Source organism: Solanum verrucosum, unplaced genomic scaffold, assembly GCF_900185275.1.
Source record: "Solanum verrucosum unplaced genomic scaffold, falcon-dt-bn FXZP01001278.1, whole genome shotgun sequence".
Lineage (NCBI taxonomy): Eukaryota > Viridiplantae > Streptophyta > Magnoliopsida > Solanales > Solanaceae > Solanum > Solanum verrucosum.
This window is the reverse complement of record NW_026020317.1, coordinates 1018673-1039062: the sequence shown is the minus strand read 5'-3', so window position 1 is coordinate 1039062 and position 20390 is coordinate 1018673. Positions and strand designations below refer to the sequence as shown.

Here is a 20390-nt window from a genome sequence, read left to right as displayed (position 1 = left end):
ATAAGGATTTCTTAAGTTTTAGCTTAAATATGATGAAAAAAAATCACACTTGAATACGGAATATAAATTGAAGAGAGAGGAAAATATAGAACTTGTATTAATTATTGCAGTTTAGACTTTTAATTACATGTTTTGATTTTTGGGTGATGTATATTTCTTTTGCTACAATTTCTGACAACAATGTATAATATGCATTGTTTTACAACCAAATTTATTCTTCCCGGATTTATACCCGTTGGATACTAATTTTATACATTTTTATTTTTTGTCTTTGTTCTAAAATTTCAAGTTGGATACCAAGTGTATATAAATTGGATAAAACATTAACTTGTTTTAGATTGTCTAATTTGGTTGAAATATCAGTTATATTTTGTTTTTTTCATTTTCAAGTGGGATATCTGTTGGATACCAATTGAATACAACATTAACTTGTTTAGGTTGTCTAATTTGATTGATATCTCAACCACCTGTTGATTTTTCAATTTTCCAATGGGATATCAATTCAATGCTAAATTTATACAAATTGGATACAATATTAACTAGTTTTACGTTGGCTATTTCAGTTGAAATCTCTATTACATGTTTAATTGAAATCTCAATTACATTATCCATTGCTATATTCTTCAAAGTTAGGCACAATGGATATTTAGTAAAGAAATCTAAATTAACTTTCTTTTGATCTAAAAAAACCCGCACACCAACATCATTGTGGATTCTAACAGGTGGACATCTATCATTTACTAAATATTTTATCTCTAAATCATTTATATTAGTCTCTATCATAAGCTGCGATGTTATCGCACTTACTAGACCACTATAACGACTAGAAGAATCGTATATAACCCCCTCCATTTGAAAATCGACATAATTCCCTGTTTCATTAAAAAAAATATAAATTAGTCTCACATTATAAACAAACAATTCGAAATACAAATATCATTCAGACAGTCAGAACATTACAAAACAAATTTTATATTCAATCAAAAAACATTTCATACAAATATCATTCAAATAGTAACGTTCATACTATTTTAATACAAATTTCATACAACAAATATGTCCATTTTTTTTTACGAAAATACTTCATTAATGTCACACAAATTTATACAAAAATGTCAACAATAAAATTTCAAAATTAATACAACCTTAAAACACTTATAATACAATTCGTCAAAATTTCAAATAACTTTTTTTTCAGATTATTGGACACGCTTTCATACAAATTTCATACTTTCTTAATATACATTTCATACATATATCATTAAGTTAGCTTATTTCATAACAACTTTCAAACTCACTTAATACACATTTCATACAACAAATAATCATACATTACAAATATCTATATCTTATCGTACCAAATAATTCATTTCTATCTCACTAATTACTTCAGAAATGACAACATCTAATATAACACACTAAAATTTATAGTTTAATACCAACTTAAAACACTTGTTATACAATTCGTCAAAAATTCAAATAACTTTTTTTACATCTTACGAAACACATTTTCTTACAAATTTCTTTCCAATAATTCTATTAAATTCATTCATAAATATACAATTACTTTATAATTTTTTAAAAAATACACAAAACAATCATAAATTCAGAAAATCACTAATATTATACATTTCACAACAGTTAACAAGTAATGATATCATCTTAAACACAGAGACGATTTACAGTTTAATATATATTTTTTCATTTCAATGTAATTTAAAAGCAAACACTAAACAATAATAAATACTAATCCGAATGATCCCATCTTCCACCATGTTTAATTAGAATTGATACGTAATTGTCCATCTCAATAAAATCAATTTTTTTAATGAAAAAAACCTTCAATTACTCGATTGTGGTAATCTTTTAGGCTGAAGAATTAAGAGAGAGATATGTTGAAGAAAAAAAGGATATGATCTGATTTTTTATTTTATTTTAACTGCTTTGAGTGAATTAAGGATAAAAAATATGGTTAATTTGTTTGGATCCCTTATTTCATGCTAATCATTAATTATCTACAATAAGTTCAAATTAAATTACATGCTACAATTTCAGTTTTTTACTTTATTATTGCTAATTTCATTTTTTTTAAAATTTTCGTTTATCTTTTTATTTTATTTTTAAGTTTTTTTCAATTAATAAAAATATTTCTTTCTTTTTTTGTAAATTTGTTATAACCTGAAATTTTTAATGCTATAACTTGAAAGTCTAGATCTACTGCTATAGCTTGAAAATAGTACTATAACTTAAGTTGATTTAATTTAATTTAACTTCAAAAATTAGTCAAATTAAAAAAGAAAGTGAAAAGTGTCACAAAAATTAGAATTGAATGGAGTTTGTATTTATTTGCATATAAATTTTGTTAGTATTCCATGTAGGTAGCAGAGATCATAATTTGTATGAGACCATCAGCACTTGTTGAGCTAGTTTGTCCACACTCTAACCGTTGACTCTAGGCGTGCATGGTAGTCCCACGTCAGCAAGTGCAAAGATCTCCTTATATTAGTGGTGGAAAATTCTTACCTCTTGAGGTGGCTTTTGAGACAATGTTTAATCAATTGAAATTTTCCCTTTAATTTATCACCTACTTGTTTTAAAATAATACTATAATCCTCCTCTACACTGAGCAAAGTTTGTAGTGCATATCCCCTTAGTCCACCTAGCTACCATTCCTCTTCATAAATTGTCCGGATGAAATATTTTAGGCTTAAATTATGCTTATCTACTTGAATTTATTTTTATTTTTTTGGAAAGAAAAAAACTATTTTACTTTCATGCTCAATGTCACGAGAAAATAATAGAAGTTACATTGATAATTTTTATTAAAAAAAAAGTTTATATATGGCTAGTAAGTATACATTCTTAGGTTGCCATTCATATCAACTCTAAACTAACGTTCTATCCTTTGCAGACTTTACTTGTGCCAAATGATTTACTAACGGAAAAAATCATTGACTAATGGAGGAAATCAAAGTCAGTTTATTTTATTTCTGCCACTCTGGGAGAGCCAATACCATCGACTTCTTCCAATACCTTGAAATTATATTCGATAAAGAATTATCTATAAGACTACACTACAACCAGTAATGTTTCTGAAGAATCAAACAACAGGTGAAAAGTGCCATGGTAATTCTAAAAAGAAAAGATGTATGATGCCAATCTCATTAAGATCTTGATGTTTAGCCAAGTGAAATGCCCCCAAGAAATGCGATTTTCTATTTGAATAGGCACAAAGTTTCCAGAAAAAATAGGCGAAAGCCTTCAATGCCCACTTCAAAATCATTTGAATTGTTTTACCATATGAAAAATGCGACATAGGCTGTTTATAGAGAATGCATGTCACAATAACTTTGTTGATGCACCATTATCTGATTCATGGAATAGCAAACAAAATGCTAAAAAGGTAACCCTTCATTTCAATACAGAAAATTTTCAACACGGGCTAATGCTGTATTTTAGATCCGCTAAAATAAAAGGGAAGTTAACTACAAGTACCAACTATTCCTGCTCAAAAAAGTAATAATCAGTTAAACTAGGGTCATCATTAGATATGAATTTGGAGATAAACACTAAGGAGACACTGACTGGATTGCTCCATGATACTCCTCCATAATCTCGCAATCCTGCTTCTTTTTAATTGCTCTTTCACCACAGAGCTAGCTATACAGATCTGCAACATTAAAAAAAAGAAGCAATTAGACAGTGAAATATAGTCATACTACAGGCAATCATTCACTGGTCAACCACTACTAAATAGTCGAGGTGTGCATCAAGCTGGCCCTGACATACCAGTATCATCAAAAAAAAATCTGCACCGAGGCATTATGTGATGCTCTGCTTGCAGCCCTTTGACATTACTCAAATCCTAATTGAATTCTAGAACTCACACTAATTCAGTCAGAGACACAGGATGCACTTGAGTCTAGATGTAAGAACAAAAAATTCTCATCTCCATATGCATGAAACACCTGGTTCTGGGCATCGATGTTCCAAAGCAGGACTGATGAGTTTGTGTTGGTGAAGGTCCAAAGGGACTGAACTGCCTCTGGTCAAACTTTTTGCATCAAAAGATCAAGGTTAGAGGCTATAGAAGAAAATCATTTCCCACATCCTTGTGAGAAAGAATCTATAATGTAGTCCTAGAGCGGGAGATTGAATTTATTCCAATGTTTATCATCTCCAAGCCATCGAATGCAAAGACAATTAGGGGTTGGGTAAGCACATCTTACCCTTCAGAAAGAGTGAAGCAACTTCTTTGACACTCTTCATAAAGTAATAGAGATTCAGACAACTAACTCATGCCTACGGTTCTCACACCATTCCATGAGTCAGGCCCTTAAGTTCAGCTGAGGGTAAGAAGTCATGTCAAACCAAAGCAACTGCGTATGTCATTCAAAAGGAACTATGATAATTTGAGAATCATCAATCAGCACCAGGTCAGCAATCATCCGACCATTAGCAATGATGTAATACTGTCTAACCCATATTAAGCATCTTAATCTTTTTTTTCTCTAGAGAAAAGGCAAGTATAATCTTAATCTCTTAACAAGTTAATAAGATTTTTTTTTAATGAAGTGATAAGTTCTAAGATTCTTAATTTTCCTTGGCATGGATATCAAAGCAAAGAGCATAAGATCAGGTCCCACCAACCTAATTTGGGTCCTTTTGCTACAGAAGGCAAAGAACCCTTTCAAAGACATTAAGATAGGTCCTTAGGCAGAAATAATGATGAAAGTTGAGACAGAACACAAAGGAACATCAAACGCTTTGAACTGGGAAAAATGGATCCTTCTTGAAACACTTTGAATGGGTTAAAGGAAAAAGGAAAAACAGGTCTCCTCTTTATGTGAAGACTGCAAAAGATCTGCTACTACTGGTCATCATATAACCAAAGGACTACTGTTGAAGGTATTGAATAAAAAAATAAGAGGTTGCCATGTTCTCGTAAAATTATAACTTTTTCATAATCTGGACAAATGATGGTATTTTATCATTTTGGAACAATAGTCCTGACATTCCAATTACAAACTGGTCCATAAAATACTAGCAGAAAATGCCTTTAAGCTTTCCAACACCACGAAAGCTATCTACAACACTGTTCCTAAGGTGTAAGTTCAGAACATTGTTACTTAAATACTTGAAGATGCAATCCTAGTGGTTCAGACCCAACACTGGAGACCAAAACTAATTATGCTAAAAGGTACTCTCCGTCCATCCCAATTTAAGTGTCTTAGTTTGACTAGGCATGGAGTTTAAGAAGAAAAAAAAGGAAGACTTTTGAACATTGTGGTCTTAAATTAAAGATGTGTGTAATCCTTTAAATCTTGTGATCTTAATTGGGACAGACCAGAAAGGAAAGTAAGACACTTCATTGGGACGGAGGGAGTAAAAAAGAGTACCCATTTCAACTGAAAAACAATAACTATAAAGAAAAAGAGAGTTACATCCAAGGCTCCAAGATAAACATGCAAATCATCAAATGCCCTAAAAATATTTACACAACTAGATGCACATTTAAACTTCAAATAGAGGTTCAAGACCATTGTTACACTTCTAATTTTGTTTAATCACGCATAAGCATACATCCATCTTTGTCTCAAAATCAATTACACACATATGTAGGTCTTGAGAGGCACAATATTCACTACTGTATAATGAACAACACATAAATCATCAAAAGGAACTTAATATTAGCAACAATATCACAATGAGATGAAGAATTTAGAAACTAAAACACCCAACACTCTTATCACTATTACATATCCGCATGCTAAGCCAACAAGTTTTGAACTTTCACACCAATGAATGTAAAAAGGAGCAAATAGGTTCATGAGAAATCAAAAGGTGTAAACTTTATACCATCAGAGCCAGATCGCTTAGTATGCTTAATCTTTTCAAGCTGAACTTGTGTATCCATAAACAACTGCATCCTTTGAACCTCCAAATCCTTAGCAAACTGCATCCTCTGCTTCTCCAGCTCCACCATTTGTCTCTGTTTCATCCCTTCAACTCTCTCATATATATCCCCAAACCTCTCTATAGCCTTAGCCAGCCTCCTCATCCCATCCTCTTCCCAACTCTCCTCAGTCATCTCCACATCCTCCTCCTCCTCCTCCTCCTCCTCGTCATCATAATCCTCTTCCCCTCCTCCTGCTGCAGCAGCAGCAGCTACTGCCGAATAATTTCTCCTGAAACACGATTCATCAAAAGCCGGCAACTGCCGCTTCTGAGGCAAACTGACCGGCGTCACCATCGCCGATCTCCGGTAAGGCAACGGCACTCCCATAGGCGGAGAGGACATCGGTAAAGGTAAGGGAGACACCATCACCGGCGTAACTTTTTTATCGGAGTTTCCGATCAACATATCAAGCCGTTCGAAGAAGGGCCAGGATGACGTTAGGGTTCCGTTAGACTCAATAATTTTCGCCTTCTCAACTTTGTACTTCTTCTTCAAGGTATCTATCCGATTCTTACATTGAACATCGGTGCGGCGACTCTTCTTCGAATGTCCATGAAGGACATTAACGGAATCGGACACCTGTTGCCAATCCTTCTGACGGAGATTTCCACGGTTCAATTCCATATAACGACGTCCCCAAGCATCAACAAGGGTCCATGTAGCTTGTTCGCTCCAACAATCCTCACGGAAGGGCAATGGCCTTGAGGACATGGTTACCTGTGTGGAGGATTCGGTAATTTCACCCATTGATGGAAAGAATGAAGAAGAGAAGAGGAAACGTTGATCGGAGAATGAAGGAAGAAAGAGGGAGGGTATAAAGGATAATCGCCGGTTGGCGATTGGAAAAGCGCGTGAGCCGCATGAGTAGGAGAGTGTACGGAGATGATGACATAAGTAAAGGTGAAGTCGCCGGGAATGGCGCGTGAAGTTACGACAGACGGCAACAGGACGGAATTGAGGAGTGGCTTTGTGTTACGCAATTACGTAACGTCGTTGTCGGAATTGGAATTTGGAATTGTCGATTCGATTACAGGGTTAATTTTCTGTTTTACTTTTTTTTTAAAAATCAATTTTCAGGTAAAGTATATGTATTTGTGATGTGGAAGGAACGGAGAAACGGGGTGGGCAGATGCCAACTTAGGAGAAAACCAAAGTTATCTGAATTGGGTCACATTTTGCAGGTAATCATTTTGTTAATCTTGCTACTATTTTACTATTTTATCCCTATTCCGAAAACAATTCTTTTTTACGAAGGTGAAAAATATTAAAATGCGCTGTTAAGGTTGAGCACTTGTAAATATAATCTTTTAAGATTGAAATTCATTAGCTGGCATGCATTTGTGAAAAAAAGTACATATACCGCTTTGAGTAAATTGCCTTGACAGTTAGTTTTAATCAAATTCACTAGATGACATTGATAGATGAAAGTTTCAACTGTACTGGAATATTATTATGTTTTAAAAGAAAATTAATTTTCTTGGCAATTTAAGCTAGACTGGCGAGGCTACTCGAATGCAATCCTGATAAGTACGCGGTGCCGGTTGCCAACTCTCTTTTCGCTCGCATATACTTTTTAAAATTAAAATTATGTTTTAAAGTAAATTAAAAATATATCATGTTTTTTTTTATTATTATTATCTCTTCCTAATTTTTATCTCTCTAAAATCTTTTATAGTCAATTACTTACGGCACCTCCTCTTGGCATGTTTAAATTAGCTAACCCCTCCGTCAGCTTTTAAAGTTTGAAACTAGTAAGGCTATAAGAGCAGCTATTTCATTTACTCGGACCCTCCCCAAACAGACGGCTCAAAACTTTGTGGGCTAAGGCCCACTTCTATTTACCCAAACGACCCTTCTTTCTTTAATGGGGTAAAAAGGAAAAATTACTTGAATATGTAATTAGTGATTTTAGCAATACTTTTTTATTTATTATGATAAATCTGTAATATGTATTAAAAGTAAATAATGTATGCAATATATATGTATTATACCTATTTAAAAATATATTGGGTTTGTTTGGTAAGAAATTGACACATTGTATTATAAGTGTATTAAAATGTGTGATAAATGTATTATTCATCAATAAAACTTGTATTATATATGTATTAAAAGTGATCAAGTGAAAATATGTTATTGCTATAAATGGTAAAAAAAAAAAAATATAGTATATTTATGTAAGTTTTCGAGGAAAAAAAATATTTAAGCCACCAATAAGATTTTGTCTCTATTTAAAAAAAAGTTATGCAAATACAACCCTCTAGAGATTTTACTTTTCAGATAATGTTAGACTCGGCTCTAGTACTTATATATATATATATATATATATATATATATATATATATTTCTCAATGTTACAAACAAAACTTATATATTACAGAAATTTAAAATGTGCAACGTTTTCTCGTTACATTTCAATTTACTTAAAATGGATCTTTAGATTATTCGCCTAAAAAGTTCATAAGTTTCCGATGAAACTTAGTTATGATGGAACAATAAATACGTTCCAATCCATGTATATAAAACTCTAATAATAATAATATTACTTTACTTTACTCCTATATAGAAGTGGGAGTTAATAGGACTAACAAAGCAATACAATTTGTACAACAAGCTAAGAAATGTGTACTTTACTTTTATTTATTAATTGGATCTATTGTTACACGTGTAGTGCAACACTACTCTTTACCAAACCCTTTCCTCCTTTTGTGGCACATGGATTTCACCTTCTTTACTTCATTGATTTCCACTAGCTTTCATTTCTTCTTTCTTCCAATGCTAAATAATGGAAGAGGCACTAATGTTTCGACTTCCACAGCTCTGATAAAAATGAAGAAGAAGGCTGGTGTTCAAGATTAAACCGATCATTTAGGACTCCACAATTTTTAGTATTTTAGTTTAATAATAAATATGTCATTTCTATATATATATTTCTATTACTATATATAATAAGTGGGAATATCTACTACTTAGCACATGACAAGTGTTACATGTGCTTAGATAGTGTTGTACATTCTTCTTTTATGGTTGTACCTTTAAAATTTATATTATTCGACAATTTAACACCATTAATCACAATAATTAATAAGTTAAAACATTTTTAAAAAAATTATGAAAATTTGGATGACTCTCCAAATTTTATTTGTGTCACATAAATTGAGACAACAAAAATAACATATATTGGGTCCATTTTAATTTATTTGTCTTTTTTTTATTTAAAAATTGTGTATAAATACTATAAATCATGATAATTGACAACATAAAATATGTTTTGAAAAAAATACAAAAAATTCCACTGATTCTTCAAGTTAATCTATCGTAAAAATACTATAAATCATGATAATTGACAACATAAAATATTTCAAAAATAAATACATATAAAAAAATTCCATTGATTCTTGAAATTAATCTATCGTTACAAATTATATATAAAATATAATAAATCATGATAATTGACAACTTAAAATATTTATTAAAAAAACACAAAAAATGAAATTGACTGATTCTTAAAATTAATCTATCAATGTCACATAAAATGAGACAAAAGTAGTAATATGTATTATTTAATGTGAAATTATTGAAAACTATGTAAAATGTATTGTAAATCTTAACAATTAACAACATTTGACTGACTCTTGAAATTTTATCTATGCTACATACATTGAGACAAACGGAGTAATATATATTAAGTATTTAAAATTACGTACAACCTTATTGCTTTCTGTAGGCTTCGAATTATCGTGGTCATTTTTTAGGCTGATACAAGTTTTGTACATTTTCTATTTATTTTTATTTTAATATTATAAATTGCAATAATTAATAATTTAAAATATTTAAAAAAACATATTAAAAATTGAGTTCTATTTAGAAATGGGAGTTTGTGAGGACCAACATTGCACTAAAGAGTTGGACTAAAAGCTATAGAAATTGTACATTGAGGCCCACCAAAAAGATGAACTAAAGTAACTTCATCTACTTCTACTTTTTCTATACATTGGAATGTGTACTGCTTTCTGTACACATGTTTTTCTGACAATTTTGATTATATTTTTCTTTAAAATAATTATTGCCTCGATTTTTATTTTTATTTTTAACATTTATTTTTAATTTTAAAAGATTGGAAATTTTATGTTAAAAATTTAAATAATAGAAAAAATGATTTATTTAACTTTTATCATCATCAATACTACTAATTTATTTGACGTTTTTTCTTAATCTTCATCTCATCATTAATGTTATTTATATAATTTTCTTAAATAACTTATTTTTTCTTTTTTAAGTCTTTTATATATATAAAAGTTGGATATGTAAATGATGATGTGACATTTCTTAGAAGCTAAGATTACTATTTATCTAATTTCTCCAAAAAAATTTAAAAAATTGAAGATATCATACGCAAATTTATGGTCAAACTTAAACTATTTGATTCTCGAGAAATAAAAAGTGTCGCATAAAATGGGACAGACGAAGGATAACTCTCAATTAAATTTATTTCACTTTTTATTTTCTATTTTTAACATAATTTTTCAAGTTGGATTTCTAGGAATTCTATAGTAGACCCATTTAAATTTTACTTTTTTGTTTTAAATTAGAGAACTTGGCCGCCGCACTTCGCGCGATCATTTAAATTAAATATTTTCGATTAATTTTATATTTACTCTGTTGTTTAATCGTAATATATATATATTTTTTAATAATATGAAGATTGTGAAAAAAATAAACCTTCACAAATTTTACATCTATTAAATGAGGAAGAATATCTTTTTTATCAAATAAGTTAAAATATATTTGCTAATAACAAATTCTTCCATTGCATGAAGTTGATCTTTTAATATATAATATATATTCCGGTGTATCATTCTCCTTAAATGTCTAAGAAATATCTCATAATGTCAAATAAAATTGTAATACTCTCTTTGTCCCTAATTACTTGTTCACTTTTAAATTGACACATTTATTAAGAAATCAATTAATGACATAGTGAGTTTATCATTTTACCCCTATTAATTATGAAGTAGATGAAAAATTCTGCAATTTTCAAAGTAATTAGGCATTTAATTGAGGGTATAGTAGGTAAAAAAAATATTTCTTTCTTGATTTGTCAAAATGGACAAGTAATTAGAGACAACTATAAAACGAAAAGTGAACAAGTAATTAGGGACAGAGGGAGTACTAAACAAATGCATTAGCAAATGAAATTTATATTAAAAATATATTGAATAATGACGTAATGATACCTTAATAGAATTTCCTATCCATTTTAAAAAAAAACATTCACCCTTTCATTTTCGTTATATCTTCTTATTTAGTAGAAGAATCATTATTTATTATATTCTACTCCACCTTAATTTGTACCATCAGAGTTTTTAAGAATAAACATTAAATTTTAAATCGAAATAAAAAATCATTGAAAAATGACAGAAAAAATAATAATAGTATATGAAAATTAAAATAAGGTGCAAGAAAAGCCTTTTCACGATAATTTTTTGAAATATATTGATAACAATTAAAATGAAGCTGTTATTTTATCTTTAAAATTAAGTTTGATTGAATTGAATTAGTACAATGAGAAAAAATATTAAACTAATAACTTTTTAATGTTCTTAAATGCATTTTATTTTTAATTGAGTAGTAGATTAAAAGTTCCGAATTAGGATATTAAAATAATATCTTACTCTCTCCTTAATTATTATCGTATTGCAAACATTTATTTTCCTTAAATGGTGATTCATTTTCCATTTACAGTTATATCCAATTAATTTCTAATGTATTGAATGTGGTTATGGGATATTGAAATAATATCTTTATCTTTCCTTAATCATAATAAAATTATAATTTAACATTTATTTTTCTAAAATGATAATTTTGTTTTAATTCCTAGAACATATTGTTTACTATATTGAATGTAATTATAATAAAACATATTGTATTTAGTATGACAAAAAAACTCAAAAATTGGAGAAATTAGATAAATAGTAATCTTAGCTTCTAAGAAATGTCACATCATCATTTACATATCCAACTTTATATATATAAAAGAGTTAAAAAATAAAAAATAAGTGATTTAAGAAAATTATATAAATAACATTAATGATGAGATGAAGATTAAGAAAAAACGTCAAATAAATTAGTAGTATTGATGATGATAAAAGTTAAATAAATCATTTTTTCTATTATTAAAATTTTTAACATAAAATTTCCAATCTTTTAAAATTAAAAATAAATGTTAAAAAAAATCGAGGCAATAATTACTTTAAAGAAAAATATAACCAAAATTGTCAGAAAAAATTGATAAAAAAAAATAAGTATCTATTACTAAGAATGATGTCACTACATTTTCTATTTTAACTTTATTGTTACATATGGATAGAAACTTTTAGAAGAAGAAATGATCCAAAAATTTAAAAAAATGATTCCTTAAATGGTGATTCCTTTTCCATTTACAGCTTTTCAATTAATTTTTAATGTATTATATATGGTTATGGATATTGGAATAATAATTTTATCTTTCCTTAATCATAATAAATTATATTTTAACTTTTATTTTTGTCAAATGATAATTTTCTTTTCATTCGTACAACATATTCATTAATATATTAAATGTAATTATAATAAAACATGTTGTATTTAGTATGACAAAAGAATTCAAAAATTTTAAAAATTAAATAAATAGTAATCCTAAGTTCTAAGAAATGTCACAAATATATATATATATATATCTAAGAAAATAATATAAATTACATTAATGATGAAATGAAGATTAAGAAAAGAAGTAAAACAAATTAATAATAATATTGATGATGATAGGAGTTAAATAAATCATTTTTTATATTTTGTAAATTTTCAATATAAATTTTTCAGTCTTTTAAAATTAGAAAATGCTAAAAAAAAAAAAAAACTAAAACTAAAAATCGAGGCAACAATTATTTTAAGGAAAAAATAACAAAAAATGTCTGAAACATTGATAAGAATAAATAAGTATCTATTGCTAAGAAGGTGTCACCCCACATTTTCTATTTTAGCTTTATTATTACATATAGATAGAAACTTTAAGATGAAGAATGATCCAAAAATTTTAAAAATAACAAATCAATTATGTAAAAATACATGTGTAATTCTTATAAAGTTATAATAACTAATTTCTTCAAATAAATAATTAAATGAAAGAAAAAAAAGTAATTAAGAAAATAATATAAATAACACTAATTATGAGATTAATAGCATTGATGAGGAAAGGAACTAAATATGATCATCTTTTTAAATTTTTTTTAAAGAAAATATATATAAACTTTAATTAAAGATAAATAAGAAAAAAAACTTTAATTAAAGATACAAAAAATCAAGACAAAACAAAAGAAGAAAGAAATTAGAAGAATAATGAGGTTGAAAGAAATAATATCTAATTTTCTCTCTTTTCAAATCACAAAATAAATTTTTGCTTGTTCTCCTCCTAATTTGATACGAATTCCATAAATAAAATGATTTTTTCTCCAAATAATTTTTCTTACCCTTTGAAACACTAATCAGCCTTCTTATAAATTTCTCAACCACAATGAATTTTCTCTCCTTGTAGGAGGAATAAACATTTTTTCAAAAAGTCCTTTATTTTGAAAAGAATTTTTTGTTACATAATCTCTTTCTTTACATCAATGTCTTCACAAGAATCATGAGATATTCTCTCTTTCTTTTTTGTTAAAAAAGTCACATGACCTAGAAATTTGATGGACATCTTAGCGACAGAAGTTGATACCATATATTGATCATCATCGTCAGAAGAAGAAGAGCCAAAGTGAAGAAATTTGTTCTTATTTGTTACAAATGCTCAATTATTTTTTTTATTTTATAGGCTAAGTAATTATAAACAGTTATAAAAAATGAATAGTTTTTATCTTTTCATCTTCCATTTTCATTTACTTAAATCTATATTAGTGTAATGGATGTTATAAAGGGCTAATTAATCGGGTATGACATAAATACTTTTTTTTTTAAATACAAAACAAAGATAAAATGCCAAAACAAAGAAGAAAAAAGATGAATAGAAATACTGGTCATAGAGAGATGCCACATCAAATTGTCTATATTCAGCTTTATATATACATATATACGTTCATGCCCTTAGATGTTATTTTATTACTTTAGCTGGAATCGACATTTTTGTAAATTTGATGTCTACTTTGGAACATTTTATAATATGGCATAGGCTGACAATTGAGATCATAAATTTAAAAATAATAAAATTTAATTTATTATAATACTAATATATATATATATATATATATATATATATATATATATCATTTAAAAAATATATAAAAAGTATTATAAATTGTAATAATTAACCGCTTTATTTTTTTTAAATCATATAACTAATTTGATTTACACTCCAAAATTAATAGGTGTCACATAATTTACACATTAATTCTTCATTACTTAATATATGTAATTATATCAATGACATATAAATTGAAATAAAAAAATTACATATTATATTTGAAAATCACGTAATAGTACTATAAGATATAATAATTAACAACTTAACATATTTTAAAATTTTAGTTGACTCTCCAAATTCCATATTTCTCATGTAATTGAGACAGAGAAAAACATATATTGGTTTAAAATTAATAAAAATATTATAAATTATAATAATTAACAACTTAAAATTTATTAAAAAAATCCTTTAAAAAAATTTAGTTGGCTCTCCAAATTCAATCGGTATTATAATAATTAAAACATAGAAATTAACATAGATTGGACTCCTGCTGACATTTATGTTTCCTTTTTTTAAATTTTTTCTTTTATACTTTATATAAATAATTTTTTTATGTAAAAAGTATTATAAATCATAATAATTAATAGCTTAAAATATTTGAAAACATATAAAAAGTTTTTGTTAACTTTCAAAATTTCATCTATACCGCATAAATTGAGAGAAATATAGATATATAGATATTTTAAGTTGCTAATTATTGTGAGTTATAGTACGTTTTATGTAATTTTCATATATATTACTCGCTTTGTCCTGATTTATGTGATACAAATGAAATTTCAAAAGTCAATGATTTTTTTATAAGTTTTTTTTTATATTAACTTCTTAATTATTGTAATTTATAATATATTTACGTAAAACATACTCTAAATAAAAATAATTAGCAACTTAAAATATATAAAAACATACTAAAAAATTGATTAACTTCAAATTTCATATGTACCACATAAATTAAAACAGAAACAGTAATATATATTGGGCCCGTGCTGGCACGGGTCCCATATCTAGTAATATATAGAAGAGAAAGTGTGACTTTCTTGTCAACTACTGACATATTTTTATAGTGACTGGTACTCTCCCCTTTTAATTGTTAGCCATTTTGTCACTAAGGCAACTACATAATCAATTTTCCTTTAATTTCCCCATCTTTAAGTACAACTTTAAACAAAAAATAGATGAAAAAACTCCTTTCCCATCCCTTTTAGAGGGAGAAAAAAATATGTGAAAGGAATATTAACAAAGAAAATGAGGGGAAGTATTTGGTCAGTTTCATGGGAGAACGTGGAGTCCTCTTTCTATCCCACAAAGAAAACATATATAACTAACTAAATAAATAAAAAGAGAAAAGTAATGTCATTTTAGTACTAGCTAATTAGAAAAATTCAATGGCCAAACACAATTATCATGTTTCGTTTTTTCCTCCAAGTTCATTGCCTGTGGAAGGAATATTTCAAGTTCTCTATAATATGTTAGTTACTCATTAGGAGTTTATAAATAATAATAATAATAATAATATATATGGTGGAGTAGGTGAAGCTTTCGAAATTCAAAAATCAAAATAAACCCCTTTCGTTGCACCAAAATACTATATATAAACACATTTTTTAGATATGCATCTTTGGCACTTTATTTGTGTATATATAATAGATTTTTGAATATAAATATAGAGTCAGCGATAAAAGTTATTGAATTTTCAAAAAGTCACACCTAATTAACCTAGAACCGTCCCTAATTTGTACTCTATATATCTTTTGATCTTTTGTTGTTGTAATTATTCGGAAACTTAGTCCTATAACCCCAAAACATCGGCTTTGTGCATGTATTTGATTAAGTGGTTAGATATTGGTCAGCATAACAAACACAAGTCATAAAATTGAATACGGAAGAAAGGGAAAAAAGTAGAAGAAAATAAAGGAAAAGATTAGATCAATATTTTGATCCAACAAAACTTCAAATTTGAATATGTAAAATCATAATATATTATATAATACGTAAAAATAAACTTAAAAAATATACCCTTTGACAATATCGAAATTTATTTTAAATCTGAAAAAAAAAGGATAGAAGTCTAGTGACGAAATTAGAAATTCCATTAAGAATGTTCAAATAAATTTTTTTTTTTAACCTAAATACTTCGTATAATTTTCGACGAACAATGTCCAAGACTAACCAAAGAACTATTTTAGATAAATATTAAATGGATCAGAAAAGACCACATATGTTTGAAAAATAAATTAAAGACATTAAGAAATGACCCTAGCAAAAGGTACATGGACTTAATTCCTCACAACCAATGCAGCAGCCAGCAGGTAGAGGCTCTAATTTAATTTCATATTATTAAATTTATCTTCTTGTCTTATTCATTTTGTATTTCTCTTCTGCTATAATCAATCTATATAAATATATTATATAACATATAGAAAAAGATAAAATAGACTAGAGTTATTAAAAATGGCCAAGTTGATGGATTTTTTCGTAGACTTTTGACCCATGATACATGTCGCATATAGTGGAAATATACATGATTTATATGTTGTGATTTTCATTGTTGTTATACTATATCCAAAAGAAGAAAAAAAGTTTCAAATTTCGTTTTCATATTTCGTCGTATTCTACTTTAACGAGTTCGACCATATATAAGATTATTACATTACATGCATGTTTTTGACACGAGTTATCATAAACAGTACGTGATTCGTTAACATATGGAAATTTACGTAGCTAGAGGACTACACAACTAATTACTACGCTCCAATTTACGTGATACTTTTTGTTTTTCTAGAGTGAAACAGTTTAAGTTTTATCGCGAATTTGTGCTTCAATTTTTTTGAAATAAAATTTATATATTTGTAAACTACGTAAAAAGTACTACAAGTCACAATAATTGATAATTCAAAATGTTTAAAAGATCTATGAAAAACTTACGGTCAAAGATAGACTTGTTTGAATCTTGAAATCCGAAAAGTACCACATAAAATGGGACAGAGGGAGTACTTATTTTTCCGTTGCAATTTATGTAATGATATTTAATGGGATACAAACCGTAGTAAATAAAGAATGATTTTAAAATTAAGTTGCAAATATTTGTATGACTATAAATCATCTTATTAAAAATAATTAATGAGTATTTTAAAAACAAATTATTACTAAATAAAAAATTTATCATTTATATTTTACTCTATTAGATCTAATTAGTTCAACCAACATCATTCATCATAATTAGTCATAACTATTTTTCACGATTCATTGACTTAAACACCCATACAAATGAATCATGTGTCAGGATCCAAATTAAAATTTTATATGAATAGTCGATCATGAAAACAATAGCCAACAAATATATAGATTTTTTAAATATTTATTTAGCGAATATAATTATTTTTTGTATAACTTGCCCAAATTTAAATTGGTGATACACGAATTTTCAGTCCTCTTATATAATTTCACTCTTTTTATCATATCTGAGATCAAAACTCTTGATTTTTTCACTGTGCGCACTCCAAACATACATATAGAAGAAGAAAAAAATCTAAAAATGGGTGGGAGAGAGGTGACAAAAATTCGATATTCTAATATTCTCACTCACAAGAAATCTAATCAATGATCGATCAAAATGGATAAAATTTCAAATAATTATTATGCCAACCTTTTTTGCTGGCCCACAATTTAGTGGAGAGAGTTTCAGAAACTCAAAAATGAATCAGAATATGGAATTTTATATATATGGGATCACCAACCATTTTCACTATCAGATGAATATGACCTGTTACGAATTAAGCAGTGGTAATTAATGAAACCTTTTAAGGATGTCAACTATTCATGACATTAAAAAGGGAATAAAGTAATACATTCATCCTCTAAGTTTTTCTTCTTCTAATGTTATCAGATAATTCAAAAGATATTTAACTTTTTAACGAAATATTATAGTCACCCTCTCTAGTCTTCAAAGAACAAAAGAACTACTTTTGAAGGAAAACTCTATCATTCCACTTAGGCATAAATGATAATGCAAGCTAGAACTACATTATTATTCTATGCTTGGGAAAAAGTATAGTGGGGACAATTGTTCCATCAACATTATAACTTAAAGTACCCTTTGATTATATTAACATATAATATTTTAATTTTATTTATATAAAGAAAAAAAATGTATATTTTAGAAGGAAAAAAGTTCATGATAGTCTAGCTTATAATCTAGTTGTTAATAGCCTTTTCAACCAAACATTTGATCCAAAGAAGAATCATTTTCTCCTGGAGTTAATTAAATTACAATTAGTATATTTTTAATCCCACATGAGTCATGATTTTCTTTTCTTGTTACTACTTTAATTAGATCTAATGATGCACTTAGCCTTCAGATTTTATAACCTGGCCTACTTTAATTTAAAAAGCGTAATTTTTTATTTCATGATGAATAATTTAGTCATGAAGCGGCTTGTGCATTTTGTTTAGTTAAGTTGGGTAATATTTTTATATGGAAAAAAATAAATCTTCCTTTTTCAATGGAGTACTATAAGTTGCTTTGAAAAATAAAACAAGAAAAAAAAAATACTAATAGAAACTCTTCGTTTTTTTTTGCCGACACATTAGGGGGAACCAGAACCATGAAACAAGCACCATATCAAATGTGTTAGTTAAATTGTTTCTAAATAAAGTAGTTACTCACCGTATTTGCTATCACCTACTTCTTGAAACATATAATTTGAATTTTATGAGTTTTAAATTTTAGAATAGTTAAGTTAGATTATAACTAAGTTTAAACTAGAGTTGCTGAATTTGATCAAAAGATATTTTACCCTGAATTGAAACCAACCAACTAAACAAATTAAGTAAGAATTCATCATAAATTAATTAATTTCAATTGCTAGCTAGTCAATTTATCATAGTCTTTTCCCTTTTATATAGGTTTTAGAATACATTACCAAAATTAAGTACTGGAAATTTTGATCATCAATGACAATGACTTTCTTGAAGATATATCTATTGATCTTACTTTAAAAGAATTAATCCCAAACTTCTTCCATTATTCCATAGGCTCTAACCTCATAAAAAAGTAGTAATTAATCAAATTATTAAGTAGCAAAATTCAAACAATAATACAACTTTCTTTTTTGGGGCATATTATTGTTTTCTTCAATCTATGCGTATTTACAAACCGAAAAAAAAAAATAGAAGAAAAATTTCAAACTTTCCTTGAGAACATTTACCTTAGTGAAGAAAATTCTTGACAAAAAAATTTTAATAACAAACTCGAATTGAGATTTAATTATGCTTCATGAATTGCAGCCTCAGAAATGCTCTCTAAATGAGGCCTCCAAACTCCAACTCTTCCTCTTCTTCTATCTCTTTGTGTTGAGACTTTCTCAGACAAGATTTCACTTAAATATTGATCATTAGACACCATCATATTTTTACTATTACCATTTATACTATTATTACTATTCGCATTACTATGACGACCTTGTGATGATGATGATGATGATGATGATGATGAAGATGAAGATCTTGTTTTCTTCTTTCTTGTTGTTGATGATTTTGAACGATTTTTTTCACTTGAAGGAGTAGGAAGTGGCATGAGGAAATAAATCTTGCCACGTTTAAGTTCAGCATCAGGAGGAACTACGACGATTTTCGGACAAACTCCTCCTCCTTCTGAGGAATAATAAGATGATGATGGTTTTTTAAGAACATGTTTAGGGTAAATCTTCATGATTTCAGCTGCTTTAACACTTCCACTAATCTCTTCAACTTTGCCATTAGCATGAACTATTCGAATCACATCAAGTGCCCCACATGGTAGTATGCAAGATATGCAACATCTTATTGTGTTCTTCATGATGGCAAGCTATTTTTATCTTTATTGTCCAAAAGAAGAAGGAGGAGAAAGGAAAAGAGAAAGATAAGTCTATTTTCTTGGTTTATAATGAGAAGCAAAAGAAGAAGTGAAGAGAGGGGAGGGATATTGTATTGGTATCACTATCAATCAACTTGGTATAGTTTTTTGTTACTACAAATGATGATTTTATTATATGCTTTGGGGGGCTTACCACCTTTTCCCCCCTTCTCTTTTTGTGGATACTTTTTCTTTCGGGGTGGAGCTAAAATATAAGTTACAAGTTCAACTAATAATAACTTTCATTTAAATAGAGGTGGATTTAGAATTTA

General features: G+C 27.8%; 2 protein-coding genes across 2 annotated transcripts; both read right to left on the bottom strand.

Annotated features, from left to right (window-relative positions):
• Positions 1-3396: 3396 nt before the first annotated feature.
• Positions 3397-6976, bottom strand: LOC125835226 (trihelix transcription factor ASIL2-like). The gene is made up of 2 exons (XM_049514352.1): positions 5860-6976; positions 3397-3670 (listed from the first exon to the last, which is right to left on the bottom strand). Exons 1-2 carry the CDS (start codon positions 6704-6706, stop codon positions 3657-3659), a joined length of 861 nt encoding a protein of 286 aa, XP_049370309.1. The 5' UTR covers positions 6707-6976; the 3' UTR covers positions 3397-3656.
• Positions 6977-19279: 12303 nt separating this feature from the next.
• LOC125835232 (uncharacterized) lies at positions 19280-20114 on the bottom strand. The gene has a single exon (XM_049514361.1). It carries the CDS (start codon positions 20059-20061, stop codon positions 19492-19494), a length of 570 nt encoding a protein of 189 aa, XP_049370318.1. The 5' UTR covers positions 20062-20114; the 3' UTR covers positions 19280-19491.
• Positions 20115-20390: the final 276 nt, after the last annotated feature.